This window comes from Poecilia mexicana, unplaced genomic scaffold, assembly GCF_051168715.1.
Source record: "Poecilia mexicana isolate PSO_F unplaced genomic scaffold, ASM5116871v1 scaffold_4, whole genome shotgun sequence".
Lineage (NCBI taxonomy): Eukaryota > Metazoa > Chordata > Actinopteri > Cyprinodontiformes > Poeciliidae > Poecilia > Poecilia mexicana.
The window spans coordinates 27386111-27404551 of NW_028263373.1; the positions used below are offsets into that span (position 1 = coordinate 27386111).

Consider the following 18441-nt stretch of genomic DNA (forward strand, 5'->3'; position numbering starts at 1 on the left):
CTTATCTAGTTTTAGTTTTATGATGACATGAATATATATCTGCATAATTAGATTTTCTTATAACGTAGTGTCATTTTATTTATGCTGTCTTGAACTGATTTCTGACAGACTCGTAGAATTAGATTGACGCCTGCAGCAGCAAAAGTCGCCTCCTAATGTCCCAGGTTAGCGGTGCAGGCTAGCACTCTGAAGTGTCTCTTTGAAAAGAAAAAAAGTTGAATTATTTCCCCCAAATCCTGACTCCATCTCCTTGTTGCTGTTTCTACTTTGAAGCATTTTCCTTTTCTCCCCCCGCTCCTCATCCTTTACAACGCCTGACAGGTTAATGAAACCACCTGTCATGTTGCGAGCTTCCGCGCTTTGTAATTAGCCTGTGATGGTTTTTGGGAGAAAGGATTTCTTTTTTTGTCCTCCCTGATTGGCCCACATTAAACAATAAAAAGGGAGAGAAGCTGCTTGTCAGGGTTTGTTAAATCAGCAGACACCTTCCCTTAGGAAGTAAGAGGGTCAGTGTTTTGACTCATAGTTCACCAAGGAGTCAGTATCTGTTGTTCACTCCAAAGAAAGGCCAGGCAGCAGCAGCAGAGCTCCATCTTTCATCAGACCCTTGTTAGATATTACTGAGCTGCCTTCACTATGGTGCAGTTAATTCACACAGCCTGGCCTGGCGCTGACCGTCACATTCTTTCAGGACTTGACACACACACACATACACACAGAGTCAGATCATCTGTAAATTTGGACCAGTCTGAAGTTGACCGTGCCAGTACACGAATTGCGTGCGTTCTCGCCGCACTCCGGCCTCCCGTCAGCCCGACTCGGCCGCGCGGAACAACAAAAGGAACAGATAGGTGTAAAATCTGTGTTGATAGTGTTGGCAAGCGGCTTAATCTCAGCAATATGCTCCGTCACATTCCCAAGTGTTGACTTCTTTCTGCTGCAAAACATCCTTGGTTCAGGCCTGGGTTTTACCAGCGTTGACTGCTGTGGACTGTTTCTCTCTTTTGTTTTTCTTTTTTCCTGTTTCATTTCTGATCAGAGAGGAAGAGAGTGCGTTCTTATTTTAACCTCTCAATGAGTGTAGGTTTGTAAAATCATCAAAGCTTCTCTGTTTGAAGATTCAATCACATTTTTTATCTTTTACCCTGGGATTATTGATTAATGAAGCTCTACTTCATGTAAAAACTGAATACATCAGGAATCTTTTTCATCTTAATAGGTCTAAGAAGACGGGCCAAACAAGCTATATCTGGCCAGTGCAGATTTCTGCTTGTCGTCTTTTCATAGCAAATATATGACATAAATGAAAATGGATGTAGTCCAGGTTGTGGTCCGAGTTCATCATTACATACGTGTTTATAGACTGAAAATTATGTTTTAGTATTAGACCTTCTAGTCAAAGGAAAATAGGCAGATTTTGAAATCTAGCTGATTTATTGATGCTTCTCTCTTAGGTCTACATGCAGGGCTCCCTTACAGATTTCTTCTCTTTTTTTTGGTTACATTTAAATTATAGAACATAAATAAAAATGCAGTTTTCAAATAGTTTCAATAACTTTTTAATTAAATTATTTCATTAAATAATTTAATCAAACAGTTTCATTACACTATTCATTAAATGGTTAATAAGTAGCTAACCCATTAGCCAGGTTAGCTAAGTTTTCATGTAATTATGTTAACTTCAGGTTTTATAAAAACGCTCTACATATCAAACATGACTTCAAAGAAATTTGACTTTGTAATTTGAGACCTTGAAAGTGGGCCTCTGTCTCTTTAAAAACTCCTGACCTTTCTGAAACTCCACCTTCAGGAAGTCACACGACTCCTTTATCAATCCTTACTCCTATAACGAGCTGTGCAGATGTGCAGTTCCACCAGCTGTTTGCTAATTGCTCCTGGCTAGTCTGAAGGAGCTGAGTAGGGAAGGGTGCTCTGTGAGGCGGAGCTACTGTTCTTAGGAGGAGCTGCGTCTTGAAGGCGGAGCTTGGCCCACCCAGGTGTTTTGAAAAGCTGGATGGTTGCCATGGGAGATTAGGGTTTTTCAAACATGCATGAAAGAATAAAAGCAATAAAGCAGGGAATAACATCATGACATGATGTAAAGCTAAAAAAAAGCAGATTTTTACATAATACAACCCGTTTAAAATTGAAGTCAAAACTAATAAGATAATCACCAGTTAGTAACTCACAAGAAAGAATAAGTACGCTAGGTTTAACTTTCCATCTCATAAGGGTTTTCAGCCTTTTTTCCACTCTTTCCCCCCTTCATCACATTCCTCATGTTAACAGACAGCTGTGTGCTACTCTGTACCAGAACCTGTTATGAAATATCGAGAAGCCGAGCCGGACTGTGTCGAGTTTTTGAGCGGAAAAGGAAACGGCTTAAATCAAGAGAAAGGGGGCCACAATTGACTTTAACGCACTTCACTCACCCCTCGGTTCAGCAGGAGGCTGTCTGACCTAAATTCACTTTACCTCATCTGCCTAGACATTTGTTTAGCCTTCTGGGCAAACACTTACACAAATGTAGGAAGGAGAGAGAGAGGGAGAGAGGTGGAACGGGGTTGAGGGTGGAGGTGGGGGCTGGGGGTTAAGAAGAAAATACATATGCTTGAGTACATCACATGTAGCGAAGTAGAGTGAAGGGTTGGGGGAGAAACAGAAGCCGCATCCGGACATGTGCAGACGTATACAGCCCTCTAGTGGCAGACTGCAGAGGGACGGCGACGTGTGAACGAGAGGGCATGCTCTGATTTATGCAGAGCCACTCAGACCGTGAGTGGAAGCGGAGCCCAGCCAGAAGGACCGGGAGCACGCGCACGTTCCTCTGTTTTGACATCAGAATCGTGGAGGGGTGGGAGGGGTGGGGGGTTTGTGTAACAGAGCAGATAAACGTTACCTAACCCCCAAACAAGACGAGTCACGAGCGAAAGCCAGAACAACAGGAGCTGAGCAGCAGCAGCAGCATGAGCGAATTGAGGTCATAGAATCTTACCATCAGAAGGAAACGAGAGGAATTTTTCCTTTTCTTTTTTTTTTTTTGTCTTTTTAGTAGCGAACTCATTACAGTGGCCCGGAGGATCTGTGTGCTGTGAAATCATATGCTCCAGTTAAGCTAAACAAGGGCAAGGTATTCCCACATGAAGGCCAGATGAGAATAAAGAAGTAGGAATGCAGACAGACGAGTTGAGGATGGTTTAGTGCTGCTTGGCCCTGGTGTCTTACTCGCATTCTCAGGTTGTAAATATGCCCCCCAACACACACACACACACACACACACACACACACCCTCCTCATCCCCTCCATCTCTCTACCTCCAAGTGTGTGCGCGCGAGGCAAACCTCAAGGGTTCGGAGCAGCGAGCTCATTAAAGGCTTTATTCCACTTCCAGGATCGCGCAGGATTGCAATATGGACATTGTTTACACACAAATGTTGCCCTGGGAATAATGTTTATTTCTATTACCATCTTGGAGGCAGAGGAGGAGGAGGAGGGGTTGTGGGCGGTGGAGGGGTGTTTGGGAGTGTGTGTTGGGGTGTGGGGGGGAGATGAGGGCTTGTCTGCACACATTGCTTTTCATGAAATACAGCCTCTCCAGGAGTGCTTTGAAGAAACGGCCGTTTTTCAAACCGCTTTCTTCTCCCGCCTCGGGCCGTACATCAGCCCCCCCCCCTCTCTTCTTGCCCTCCTTCAACCCCTCCGGTGCCACACCATCATGTAGCCAGGATCTTATCAGGAGGCATCTTCACGTAGCAGGGAGAACTACCCTCTTTCTGACGGGAAAGGGGGGTGAGGGGGGTGAACAGCGTTCCCCGCTCATTAGCATGTAAACTATAAATGTCAGTGCGCGTGAGACGCAACCGGAGGGTGGGGGTGGAGGGGATGGGGTGCTAGGTTTACCTCGGCCGAGCGGTCACATAAGTGTCATTTTAAACGGCAGGGCCCCCGCGAGCGCATCTGGGAGGCAGCGCGTGATGCAGCGCAGTGTTGCTACACACCCGGAGCTGTGTTTGGAAACACTGAGGCAGCTTGCTACTACGGCGGGGGCCAATGGGAGCCACTGAACCGTGCTCTGTTTAGCCCAGCCAAGCGCACAGACAGAGGGAGAGGATGGAGGAGCAGAGCGGTGGTGGCGTGGGGGGGGGCAGAGATCCAGGAAATGCCTGAGCGAGAGGCTGCGACAGCGGGGGCCCATCAGCTCACTCACACACAGCCTCATCAGGCCACACATTGATCACCCTCCTATGATATACCCCCCCCCTCCTCCTTTAGTAGCGCCGCCGCTTAGAGAGCTAGTCGTTATTTATGAAATATTGAAATAACAAATGGCCTCTCTGGGCAGATATTAAGAAGAGAGATGCCACAGATAAGTCAGAGGCGAGCGTCAGCCGCGTCGCCCCTCCCCACACCCCGCACCCTCACCAGCGGGCTGCCTGCCCAGTCGCCTGGCTGCAGAAAACCTGCAGTCATCACAAAGTGGAAATATTTACAGCGCTCGTTCTTGCATAAGGCAGGATGGAGTGTGGAAGAGAGCGGCTGAAAAATGACTGTGTTTGTGTTTGGAGGTTGGGGGAGGGGGGGCTAATCAGATTCCTTCAGCTTCAGAGGCATTTAAGGACAGCTCAGGCAAAGGTCTACTGTGTTGCAGCAGCAGAGGACAAGATTCAAATCATACGTTTCACATTAGAGGATTTTGACTGAAACCTGCTAGAAATCTGAAGCATTCAGTTTTTATTCTCCTCTAATATGGAGGAAACTTCCAGAAAACTACAAAGCTGCTGAAACACTGAGTTCCTTTAAATCAAGGGTAAAAACCCACCTGTTCACAGCTGCCTTCAGTTCATAATAACTTGAACATTGACAAACATATCTGATGTGTATTTACTTGATGATTTTGATGATGGCGTTTGACTAAATGTTATGTTTATGCATGTGCCATAATTAGTTACAATGTTGTGTTTTTATGATGTAAAGCTCTTTGAACTGCCTTGTTGCTGAAATGTGCCGTACAAATGGACTTGACTTGACTGTCAGCCAGTCATTAGACGATTAGAGGCCTTTGCTGAGTAACTGTGTGTGTGTTTGTGTTTGCAGAACACTCTGGAGACCTGCAACATCTGCAGTAAGCCGATCATGGAGCGCATCCTGCGGGCGACGGGCAAGGCCTACCACCCTCACTGCTTCACCTGCGTGGTGTGTCACCGCAGCCTGGACGGGATCCCCTTCACCGTGGACGCCTCCAACCACATCCACTGCATCGAGGACTTCCACAAGTACGCAGCCCGACTGGTCCCAGTGCAGCATTCATTCCTCTTAGCAGTGTGTCCACACAGCTTTAAACCATCTTAAACTCATGAATCCACAAGTAACACCTTCAAATGTCTTAAATTAATTAAAAAATAAATAAAATTGCCTCAAATATGCTAATCACAGGTCTTAAATTTTGCTGTTGCAGGGTTATTCAAATTTAATTTAATTTATTTTTTTCCGTGGGACTTTTCTGAGTAGTTACGTCAGGAGACTGCGTAGGCATTTCCAAAGGAAAGTATTTCACAAAGACCTGATTAGATGAGGAAAATGAAGCGTAACACGATTGGACGAGTATGTCATTGTAGGCGTTTGTCGAGGACTGCACCTGATTGGACAAAATTAATGTCTGTCATTTGACTTTTCTTTTTCTAAATTTCACTAATTTACTTCTCTGGCATCAGGCTTTGATTTAGTTTATTTAGTTTCACAAGCTTTCTGTTGTAACTGAGTGTTTCAGATGCAGCAGACTGTGTTGGGTTAGGGTTAGATTCCGGTTACATTTCAAAATAAGAGCATCGACATAAAGCAAACTGTTTCGATAACAAAAAGTTGTGATTTTTCAGAGATGTTTGTAACTGTGGAGGTCTAATTGGTGACATTTTGCCATTATGTTAAAGAACAAAATCAATTTTGATTCATGAAATAATGTGAAAGTAGTTCAAATCTAAATAAATAATAAATAAATAATAAAATGGTCTCTTGTGGCAACCAGTCAGCTGCACAAAACGTTTCCAAGCAGACAAAGAACGTTTCTTTCTTAAATGCAAAGTGTTATTTTATTTTATTTTTTTACAGTTTTGGCTTATTACTTAGTCTGTATACTCAGTGAATTAGTTGACGATCATTTCAATAATCGATTCATCCTGATTAATCCGATTAATCATTTCAGCTCAAGTAAAATCCCAAAGCAGTTCTTTGAAGTTTGTTGGTATAAAGTAACAAAATGCAGAAGGAATATTGGTGCTTGTAGGGAATCACCTGTGATTTTGTTTAAAACTGTTGCTTCTGAATCTGGGACTTTTTCTCTCTCTCAATCGTTCATGACCTGAAAGCCTGACCGGCTCCACGCAGCTCCGTCTGCTGGACGTTCCAAACACTGCCAGAGTATCTGGATCGATTCCTCATCAACATTTAAACACAGAAACCCATCGTAACGCTTCAACACGTCGCTCGCTGTGGTGCCGACCGTGCCGGTAATGCAGGATCTCCGACTTCCTTGAAGGGAATTACGGTCAACGTTTTGAGAAAGCCATGTGATCCTTAGATGTGGACATGAATTTAATGGCGCGTTCCTGTCACTGTATCAGACATCAGGGAATTGCGTAAACAGCATTTTTACCAGAAATGTTTTTCTCCTCAGTGACCAGAAGGGAAACCGCTGGCTTTCAGTGTGTGTGTGTGCATGTGCCTGTGTGTGTGTGTGCACACACATTGTGGCACTCTGTGTATTTTCACATCGCGCGTATGACCTCATCAGCCGGGCCTTTGTTTCGAGGAATTTTGGAGCCTCGGCCCGTGCTGATGCTGCACGGCCGTGGTTCCCCCACAGCCACACCAGAAGCCTTCACTTCCTGACAGATACTGAATGAGGAAGCGTTCGCCTCACTTCTGGTCACTGAACGGGACCTACATTTTCAGCCAGTTTCTTTTTTTTTTTTTCAGATCCTCATTACTATTGTTAGAAAAACTTCTTCTCCGCAAGGCATTTCCAGAGTTACCCTTGTGAAGTTTTGTTCTGTAAATGAGGCTCTGAATGTTTGCTATGCACAGTCGGTAAACGGAGCAACTTTTTTTAAAGCTACAGAGTGAAAAGCACCTGCTGCACCGTCTGATATGTGGGAATTTTTCCACATTGTTTCATTGTTGGTGAACAATAACTTACGCGGCGTTTCAAGAGAAAAGGAAACAAATGTATGCTAATGTACAAGGATTTGTCCTTTATGAATCCTGTAAAGTAATAGTAAAGCAAAGGAAAAAAAGAATCTGTTTAATCTGAATTCTACTGATTTCCACTTTTTTTTTTTTTTTACATTTTGTCACAAAACAACCCCAGCGCTGTGTGTATTTTTATTTAAATTTTCCACAGCACACCAACACAAAGTAGTGCAGAATTTTTCCTAATTGTTTCTAATAAATTGTTTCTTTTGTATTCACCCAAGGTCAATCCTTTGTCTCCACTGTAATTACAACAGCAAGTCTCTTTAAAATACATGTGAGCTTTGACTAGGCCACTCTAGCACATTAATAAGCTTTGATTTAAACTAGTGGTGGAACTCTACTAAAAAATTCATTAAGTTAATTGCAGGGTCTGCAGTTAATCAAAATGAAAACTACATCTCAACAAAATAAACATTTTCAATTCAAAACCCATTTTGCTGCAAATGGGTTTTGTTGCTAAGAGCTCAACAACAAAAATATTTCTTGTTTTTAATCTGTTATTTAGGTCATTCCGCCATCAGGTTGGCAAAGACCTTCCCAGCATCAGCTTTGAGGACGTCTTTGTCGATGCAACATGTTTAGCATTGAGACGATGTTTTAAACTAGAATGGCTTCGCTGATGGTTTAACTTTTTTTTAGCACAACTTGCACGCAACAATAGTCTTTTCCATTGTCCCAACAGATAGTGTTTTTTGTTTTGTTTTTTAAGCAAAAATGAACCTCCAGTGGGCCGAGAGAAGCGGCTTCATCCTCTGTTGCTTGTGCATCAGATTGACGGGCGTATCAGAAACACAGAAGTACAAAGGTTCCTGCTTGGGAATTTTATACACAAAAAAATTTATAAATAAATAAAAGTAATTCAATAACTTTAAAAAAAAAAGCACTTCAAAATTTATGTAATTAGTTGAAATTGACATGTTAATTTAAACAATTTCTTTGTAGCTCTGACTGCACAGGTGCATCTGAATAAATTAGAAAACTATCGAGAAGTTAATTAATTTCAGCGACTCGGTTCACTGAGTGAATCCCATTATTTAGATCAGCTACACAAAGACTGATGTTTTCAAGGCTTTATTTCAGTTAATTGTTACTTTTTTTTTTTGCTTACATCGAATGAAACGTGACATTTAAGATCAGAATATTACATCAGACCATCAAAGTTGGATTATATTTCGGGGTTTTATTTGTATCAGATTCTCAAGCCCCACACATCACCTCCCTTCATGTTCACAGTCATTCACTACTTTGTGTTGATCTGTTGAGTAAAATCCCATTAAGACACTTTTTAGTTTGTGGTTTTAAGAGGTGTGAATCACAGAGTTTCAGTTTGTGCTTTATCATCATCATCATCATCATCATCATCATGTGCTGCTGTTCTGAGCTCCTCTCCTCTGTTTCTCACAGGAAGTTTGCTCCGCGCTGCTGTGTGTGCCATGAGCCCATAATGCCGGCGCCGGGCCAGGAGGAGACCGTCCGCATTGTGGCCCTGGATCGTGACTTCCACGTGAAGTGCTACCGCTGCGAGGTACGCATCCTTCCTCGTGTGTGTGTGTGTGTGTGTGTGTGCGTCTGTGTGTGTGTTTTTCTTTGCCAGGTATCCGCAGCGTGACGCCGTCAGCCTGAACTCGCAAGCTCGTCCCTGAGTCACCCTTTTCAAGGAGAGACGAGTGAATCATCGCTCTCTTTCCAGCTCCGAAATAACTTTTGCTCTCTCCCGGGCGACGTTCACGAACTCACACAGTAACCAGTCTGTCAGAAGCCCGTGTGATTAGCCGATAAGTGCCGCCGAGACAATGTGTGCCCGGCTGAAGGAGACGGGAGTTCATCACGTTGTCAGAGAGCCGCGCTGGTGCGAGCGCGCGGCGCTGCTGGCAGATGGAAAGGTCAGAGGAAAGCAAGGCAGATTAGTTCAGCTGAAGAGGCTCAACAAGAGAAGAAGTTTGTCACCAGGGAGCCAGGAGAGGATGGAGGAGACTGCAGGAAGGAGGGAGCCAGAGGTCGACTGCAGGCTTTAGTCTCAGACAGTAGGGATGTTCATGACAACTCTATCCTTCTACTTCCTCAACAAAATGAAACTAAAAAATTAGGGTTTGTCTTAAGCAAATAGGAAACAGTTTCCCCGTGGAAGTGATGTGATATATTATCGATTTTAGTAGCTGACTTCAAAAAAATATTGTGTAGATTCAGTACACACAGATGTATAGTTCAGGTTTTGGGTTTTCATTCACTGTAATAAAGTCTGTGTGTAATGAATCTGTAGGATACACAAGATTCACTTCTTTGCATTGAATTACTGAAAAGAAAATGAAGTTGTTCTAATTCTAGAGGAAGCATCAGAGCCGGCCCCAGGCATACTAGAGCTCAGGTCCCCAAACTAAAAACTAAATCAGATTTTTCTCCGCTCCTCGGTGGGGAACCTGCATTACGTCTGTCCTCGACACGCCTGAACCAATTTAAATTTGAAAATGTTGAAACTGAAAAGTCTGATGTTACTCAGCAAAATGAAATTCTTTTCATGCAACTTCTGACCCTGCTGACCTTCTGGTCGGCCTCCTTTACCACTCGGCTGAGCCATTTCCAACCGAGTGAGTGAAGATATCTGGGGAGCTGGAAAAGTTTTATTCACAGCAGGAAATGATGTGCTTTATCATAAATATAGCTGCAGCCGTCGTTTTGTGTGCACCTTTGCAGACGTTCTTCTAGGACTCTTATGGGGGTGTCTGTTGTCTTTTCGTTATTAGAAAAGGTCAGCTGAGGTAAATCTGGAAGCCTCCTTCCAGTCCTGCTGCTCCGATGTTCTCCGGCGCAATCAGAGACGGCAGAAGTTGCCCTGCACTCTGACATAAACAGACAAGGATAAGATGTGATTCATTATGCTGTCATAACATAGCTAGGTCTTTTCAGGAAACGCTTTTTTTCTTCTTTTTTCTTCCCCCTCATAATGTTGTCAAGAAACGGCAGAGAAGGCCAAGGTGCTGCAACAGTGACTAACAAAAAAAGGCAAATTGAAAATCCAATCTGTAAACGCTGCAAGGTTGCAGAGAGATTGAACAGACTGACAAGTTGGTGCACTCTTTAAACGTTGCTTACGCTGTAAAAATGAATCACGATAACAAGCATACGTCAGGTTTCTGAGTATGTGAGGTGAAAAATTGGAGTGTGGAGAAGCATTTTTTCACTGACTTAAATTGTCACGTTTAAGTCAGATTTAATAACTAGATTAACACCATTAATTCTAGTTGCTCAGTGCCGGAATCAGGATGGAGAAGTTTTAAATCTTAACTCCCTTTTGCCTTTAAACTGTGGGTCAAACATTTTCAGTGTCCTCACAAGTTTACTGGAATCTATGTTAAATATTAATTATGTATTTTCCAGCCACATAGTGACATTCTTTAGCTCAATCAAGTAACTAAGTTACCATCAGTTGTTGTTTTCTGAATGTATATCAAACATTGACTTCACATCACAACACATGTCTGACGCCTTGAAACTGGCCTCTGTTTCTTAAAGAACCGCCTCAGGACAAAGTGTGGTTTGAAAAAAGTGTAGCTTATTATACCTGCTATGCATAAAACATCATCAAAATCAAAAGCAGCAGAATCTTTCTAAAACGTATGTAGGAACGTCAACTAAGTTTGTAGACAAACACAAAAGAAAACAAACCCTATTTGTTATAATCTGCTTAGCAGATTTTTTTCTATACATTTTTCTTTTTTATTTAAAAAGTGAGAAACACAGCGTTAGCTCCCACAACAATTATTCCACACCTAAATTCCTCTAAATGAAGTACAATTGTTTTTGATAATTGTCCTAACCTTTGGGTTTGTTTTTTTGTTTAATAATTCGTAGTTGATATTATCGTGTATTGCAATAACGTCTGGGACAATTTATCGTCCAACAAAATTGATCATTCCGCCAGGCCTATTGGTTTCTATAATGAGCTCAGCAGAAGCGCAATTTGGTGTTTGATGTTTAATTGTTGCTGCCGCTAGTCTGGATGAGCTCAGCTGAGGACGTAAGGTCCAGGGCGGAGCTCCGGGTAGATAGGCGGAGCTTTGTGAAAGCAAGTGTTTAGGCTCACCCTGAGTGGTGGCAAAACACTTCCTGGAGTTCGAGTCATCTTAACAGTGAGCGTGTGTATTTCAGGACTGCGGCTGTCTGCTGTCTGAGGGAGACAACCAGGGCTGCTACCCTCTGGATGGACACGTCCTCTGCAAAAACTGTAACACCAGCCGCATCCAGGCGCTGACCGCCAAGGCCACCACTGATCTCTGAGCAGCCAGCCCAGCCAGCCGCCCCGCTCAGCTCCACTGTGATTACCCAGCAAGCGCTCTCTTCCTTCTTCCTTTCATTCCCAAATACCCATCCATTGAAGCTACACACACACACACGCGCGCACACACACACACACACACACACACACCTGTATATGCCTCTGTATTTATGTTCACCTTAAGATACAAGAAACAGCATCATGTGTTCACCTTCGACACGTAGCACCGACGCGGTACAACCACTGCAGGGAAGCTTTGTGTTATTGAGCTCCACTTTAGAGCCAGCTTCTAGTTACAGGAAGTGAGCTGCTGCCTTTCATATTCACGCCCAACCTATCAGGTATCCATCAGAAAATAATACATCACCCAGTGTTATTATTAGTCACCATCTATATGGACTTCGTTTAAGTCGGGCTGCATGAGTTGTTGTTGTTCATCAACCCAAATGCTTTTCCGTCAGACTTCCTTCCCTCTTAGGATCCAGTCTGCCTCACATGTTTGTCAGACCCACCCAGCAGGTCAGGTCATGGTTGGACATGTTTGTGTGTGTGTGTGTGTGTGTGTGGCTAAACGCTGGTCTTTTTTTTTCTTTTTCTTTTTTTTTCTCTTCCCCCCAAAGTGTTTCTAAAATGTAGAGCAGAAACACCAAACACCAGGGGGTAAAAACGGCACGGCGACAAGCCGAATCCAACCCCGCCGCCGCATGAACCGACACCAAAGACCCGGCGTTGAACCTCAGCGCTTCCTGTTTCCTTGGTTTGATATGCAAGTACGCTAAATGTTGTTTACTCTCAGTACAAACAATCAGTTCCTCTGTCGGGAGGAAAACGTTTGGTGCCTTTATGACCCATTATTTTCTGACTCTCTGCTGTATTCAGTAGATTACCTACAAGTGGCCTAAACGGTAAAATCATCCCACTTCTCTTCAGATGGATGCAACCTTTTATATATATATGAGTCTAGTATCGCCCCCTTTATTTTAAGAGTTTTAAGAGATAAAAATGAATACACTCCTATGCAATTTTTAACATTAAGTGCATCGACACTTTAGAAAAATGAAATGATGAATAAGGAAATATTTTACGTGTACATATTGGAATTTAAGTGTCCTTATAGCAAACCCTTAGGCCCACGCTGATGTCGGTATGCTGTGCTGTATGTCGGTATTTGCGCTCAGCTTTTATATGTAGTGTTAGTTTAAAGTTGTTGGGAGAATAAGGGACCAAGAAAGATTTCCTAAAAAGTTTTTTTTTTTTAAATCACCATCTTTAATGTGCCAGATGAACAATCAGTTTCTTCTTTCTCTTCAGTCTAATTGCTCCAGTTGGACTTGTGAATATTTATGACGGGGAGTTGAAGCTACCGTGTGAAGTTTGAAACACTTTTATTTTGCTGGCTGACTCTTGTGTCCTGGAGGGGGAAAAGCTCCGCCCACAAAAGGTGGTGAAACATTTTAAATTTGGATGATCGGGTTTGCCGATAAATGATCGTAAATCAACAATTAAAGAATCGACCCTGATGAGTATCACTAGAGCGTCCCGAAACTTCACAAGGTACCTTCAAGAAGCAAACACCGGGGAAACTAAAGACCTATAAAAGCCATTTTCTGATTTAATTCTGGAAAAACATCTTAACTATAGTATTTTCTCTCCTTATTATTTCTTTCACCTATTATATGTTCTTATGACAACAAAAAACATCTCTCTGCAGTGCATATGGCGTTACCGTAGATGTGATTAAGCCGTGGCGGTATTGTTACCATGGGAACACTTTGGAAATAACTATGCTAATGAGACTTTTGCTTAACTCTCAAGTTCTGTCTTGATTTGGCTTTTCCTTAAAAAATAAAAAAAACAATACCTAAAAAAACAGCCCAAACTCAGAAATTGACATGTGAGGCATTTCGATGTCGGGGTGAGGAGGTGGCAGGTTGGTGGACAGAACGAAGCGCCTCAAGCAGGAAGGAAGCGAAGGCCGCTCCTCCGAAAGGTTAGGCAACCTGAACCCGAGTCCTCAGGGAGTTCTACGTCAATATTAGGGCCCTTTCTTTCTTTTTTTATGACAACCAAGTTCTTCGTCACGTAGAGAAACCAAACACACTGCGACATTTGGTTTATACGTCTCCATGTTGCAGAACTTGAGACACAGACGACTAAAATCTCCATTTATTTTAAACCAAACTGCAGGTATTCTTAGAGCGGGTGCTACTCTTGGAGAACAAACACATCTTTACTTCAGACAGATCCATAAAAAACTAATTTTGCACACAGTTTTTTTATTATTATTATTCTAGAAATTTATTAATGTTCTATTGGAGCAAGAATTAGCCAGCACATACCTTTAATTTACACAAACCCCCCCCCAAAAGATTAAATGGATAGTTTAAATTTTTCTTTTATGTATGGTTCTGTGAAGTTATCAAAAATAGTTGTTTTATTTGTGGTAGATGAATGTAACATGTTGGTGAGTTTGTAGAAAAGTGAAGAAATCATTATAGCAGTGGAAGGCTAACAGCTAGCTAAGTGGCTAGCTGTTAGCTAAAACTGTGTGTGAGATTAACAATAGTTGGTTCTTAAGGGTTGTCTGGGGCTTTTTGTAAGCCGGCCAACATCCGTGTTGCTACGTTAGATGAAACAGCCGGCTGTGACGATCTGCCTGGTCAGCTGGGGCAGAACAATCTGCCCTGAGGTCGCTAAGAGAGCAGCTAGCTCTGTTTGTACAACAGTATTTACTGATTGTACATTCCTGTGCTTTCCCCAGGTCTCCTAGCTGATAGGTGGACTAACGATCAGGCGCATTGATACAGCTGCCATCCTCCAACATAACTTAACATGTAGCAACAACAGTTTGTTGGAATGGCAACAATATTCAAAAATATGGTGCTGCAGGATCCATCAAAGTCCATTTTCCTCTTTTTTGTTTCTTTTTTAGATCGTTTTTTCCCCAAAACAAATGTGTTTATGTCCTTAATATATATTTTTATTGTATTTTTTTATTAATTAAAATGATCTACTTTCCCTGATTAAATTCTCTTTTTTTTAAGTGAGTTGTTTTAAATGGCTGAAGCCAACTAAATAAAATTTTTCTACAAACTCCATCAAGTGACATTTCAATTAGAGGCAAGAAAATTATTACTAATAATCTGACAGAACATTCCTTCTAAAATATGAACTATCCCTTTAAAATGAAGAAGAGTTTTCTGCTCTTCAGTGTGAACTAAATCATGCCTGCATGTCGGCATCGGCTTTATGAGCAGGTTATCTACAAAGTGTCCCCATGTTTTATATGTTCTCACTTCCTTCAAGCATTATATAGTTTACAGTGTGACACGAGACCTCTGAAAGAGACGATGTAAGGATTGGTGGTCTGTTCTTATTCTTCTGTTGTCGCCTGTAAAAGTGCCTTTTATCAGAGCAGCATCAGATCACGGTACCGTTCGTCTGATCCAGCCGCTCCTCAAAGATTTGGCCTCGTTTACTTGTTTTCTAGCCAAAGTAAATACAGTTTTTTTCTAGTTTTGGACGCTTTGGGCCGCAAGCAGCTGATTTTTTATTATTATTATTATTATTTTTTTGTGTTGATCAGAATAAATTCTTTCAGCCTGTTGTCAGACCAAAGTGTCTGGTCTGAATCTGCAGACAGGGGCCCTCATCTAGTCCTGTACTCCTTTTTCTTCTTTAATAAAAGCTTTGCAAAAGCATCGTGTCTCCTTGTTTCTTTTTAGTTTTCCCTCTAGCGTTCTTAATTATCCTGAAAAAAAATGTATGCTTGGTTCTTTTTTTGGTTTTGTTTTAACGTTTTTTTTTCTGATCCGTGTCCAGCAGGCCCCGCCCGCCCTCCCCTGCCGCTTGTTAACACTTGTCCTTTTGACCCCCAGACCGTCGGATCGGGCCGGTTAATGAGCAGATTTTCACCGTCTGCTCGTCGTGTTCCCCTGGATTCTGCCTGTGACCTCCTGTTCAGGCGTCCTGCAGACTAAAGAGGCTTTTTATTTTTTTTTTTTTTTGAGCAAGAGAGTACAAAATAAAACCGCTTCACGTCTTTCAAGTCACGAAAAAAGCCCTCCATTGGTACACACTCGCTCTCACACTTTGTGTTTAACATCTGAATGAACTCATCTGAGAGAAATCCCACAACTTTCATCTGTTACTATATAACAGATATAGTAACATCTGTTACTATATATATATATATATATATATATATATATATATATATATATATATATATATATATATATATAAAATGCAGTCTCCTTTTTTTCTAGTAGAGAAGTAGCCGACACAATCAGGAAATGCACTCTGCGATAAAGTATGCACACTGCTTAGGTCAGCATGATGGAGTTGTTAGAATAATTTAAAGACCCTTTTTTTTTGTTGCTGTTGCCTCTTCAGGAGCTGCTTTATTTAATCCCCTTCATTTGTCATCTTTACTCGCAGAGTTTCATTTCCTCCTGCAGACAGAGGCGGCGATCAGAACCGTAAGGACGGGGGGCCGAACACCGGGAGCCGCGGCGGGGTCATCTGGGGGCCGATGGGGGAATATGAGATTAAAATCCAGCGTCGTTTATCTCCAGCTGACCTGCTGCTCACTTTAAATACAGCGGTTACATCACAGAGCTGTCTGTGTTGACCTCTATCTGTGCTAGAAATCTGAACCAAAAAAAAAAAAATTAATTATGTCAAAGATAAATAAATAAAAAAATAGAAAATGAATAAAAATGTGTCCTGGCTGTGCACTTTTTCTAATCTTAGTTGTTTTAAATATCTAAAACCATCTAAATTCCAATTTTCTATAAACTCAGTTTTGACATTTCTAGTTTGGGATATTACTAATGGCTACAGTAATATTTTTTCAGTAACAGTAATGATGTTTTCCTTTCCAAAAATCTGAACGTAAAGTAAACAAATTTTCTGCTTTTAAGTGTGAACTGGAGAATGTTGACCTATTTCTCTGCTAGGAATCTAAAAAAAATGTTTTTCTTAAAAAATGTGTCCTGGTTATGTACTTTTAAAAAATCTGAGTTGTTTTAAATACCTAAAATCAGCTAAAGTCCACATTAATACAAACTGAGCTTTGACATTTCTATTGTAGCTAAATCTACAGCCAAAAATCTGAACTATCCCTTTAAAAAAGTAGTTTTCTGCTTTTATGCATGAACTAAATGTTCCTCTGACACAAACGGGAGTGTTGACCTCTTTCTCTGCTGAATCTGTAAAATTTCCTGGTGATGTTTTTTATTTTTTTTCCTGAACATACTGGAGGATATAATCTGAGCATCCCAGAGAGAGAGAAAAGAAAGAGAGGGAGAGATGCGCCTCCAGCGGATGAGCCGCTGACTTGCTTTACTGCACATAAATCTGCTGTTTACAAACAAATTGATGAGTGATGGACCCTCCAGCCAACATGATGTACCCTCCAATTTCTTCCTCTGCATATAAGAAATCCGCCGCAGAGTCTCCGGGGCCCGCTTTGGCAATTTCTTGAATGTCTCCCGTCTAATGCGCAGACTGACGGGCCTGAATTATTTACCGGGAAGCCCCGAGATGAGCGCGAGGCAGCAAAACTGGGGCCGCTATCGTGCATAATCTCGCGCACTCCGATTTAAATGAAGCTGTCATCCGGGTCAGATTTACATAACATTACAATGTGGGCCGACTTAGCGGCACTCTGAGCTTAATGTTATTAGCTTTTAAGTGAGTTCCCACTGTGCATTTGCATCGGGAGCATTGATTTTTTTTTTTTTTGTGCGTCCTTGACTTGGCTGAAGGCGGTGATGTAATCACGGAGGTAGGGTTGCTCTCTGTTAGACTGAAACTCCCCCGGAGGACTGAAGAATCCGAGCCGTCCCAGGGTAAGCGTCACATGAAAGCGGCTGGCTTCTGCTCTGCGGACCGAGAGGATCCGGCGTCCAGCTGAGGGACGACTCGGAGTTCAGCTGCGTGTCGGTGAGAAACCACCGCTGAACCAGACTCCGACAGAACTGAAGCCTGTTTCCTCTTTGAAACAAATATGGGTGCGTCAGAAGTCAATCATAAATTATTAATATTCATGTTCATTGGGATTAACCATGCTGCGTTATCACGATTAAACATTTTGCCGGACGATAAATTGTCTCAGAAGTTACAGCGATAAACGATAATATTGTTGCGGCCATTTTCAAGTAATATTATGGTAATGGCATGATGCAAGGACACATTCTCAAATAAAACTTTAATTTCTATTGAGCATTTAACACTGGAAATGGAAGAGATTTTAAATGTATGAAAAAATAAACTAAACAGCTGAAACGACAAATAAAATGGATGCTAAAGTCTCTGTAAACAAAGTCGTCCTTCAAAACGGTAGCTAGCTGAAACCAAAGAACCAGACTGCAGACGTTTGTTATCTAGATTTTGGCAGAAAGTCTGAGACACATGCAACAATTGAGCTTATTGTTTTAATTTATCAGCCAATTGATTTATTGCTAACTGCAGGCAGACAGCCAGCGTGTTGAGTCCTTTAGAAAGATTTACAGCACAGATGTCCAAAGTGTGGCCCTTGGAATATGTTTTTGCCCTGACAGAAGTTCAAGAATGGTAGAAATTTGACCCTCCAGCATATGGAGTCGATGCAGTTGGACACTTTTTGCTATTGTTTTCAGATGAGATTTTCATGGCAAGTTTATATCTTCTTAAAGGGGCAGTATTATGTAAATTAACTTTTTTTATTACCTCATCAAAAACGTACCTGAAGGTGTTGCCTTGTTTATTTCATGCATGTTTGAGAAAATCTTTAATCTCCTGTAGCAACCGTTCAGCTGCAAAACGCCTGGTTGGACGTAGTGCCATCTTTGAGCGCAGCTCCTCCTCAGAGCTGCAGTTTCTGAGCTACCAATTCCCCTGATCAGCTCCTTCAGACTAACCAGCAGGAATTAGCA

At 42.0% G+C, this 18441-nt stretch overlaps 1 protein-coding gene across 3 annotated transcripts in view; it reads left to right on the forward strand.

The window, feature by feature from the left end:
* Positions 1-15222, forward strand: part of lpp (LIM domain containing preferred translocation partner in lipoma) — a 181159-nt gene extending 165937 nt beyond the window's left edge. For all 3 annotated transcript variants that reach the window (XM_014974477.2, XM_014974437.2, XM_014974442.2), the window contains 3 exons: positions 5095-5273; positions 8653-8773; positions 11395-15222. In XM_014974477.2, coding sequence (XP_014829963.2) covers positions 5095-5273; positions 8653-8773; positions 11395-11523 — 429 coding nt within the window. In that variant the 3' untranslated portion in view covers positions 11524-15222. The remainder of the gene's footprint in view (positions 1-5094; positions 5274-8652; positions 8774-11394) is intronic.
* The last annotated feature ends 3219 nt before the right edge of the window (positions 15223-18441 follow it).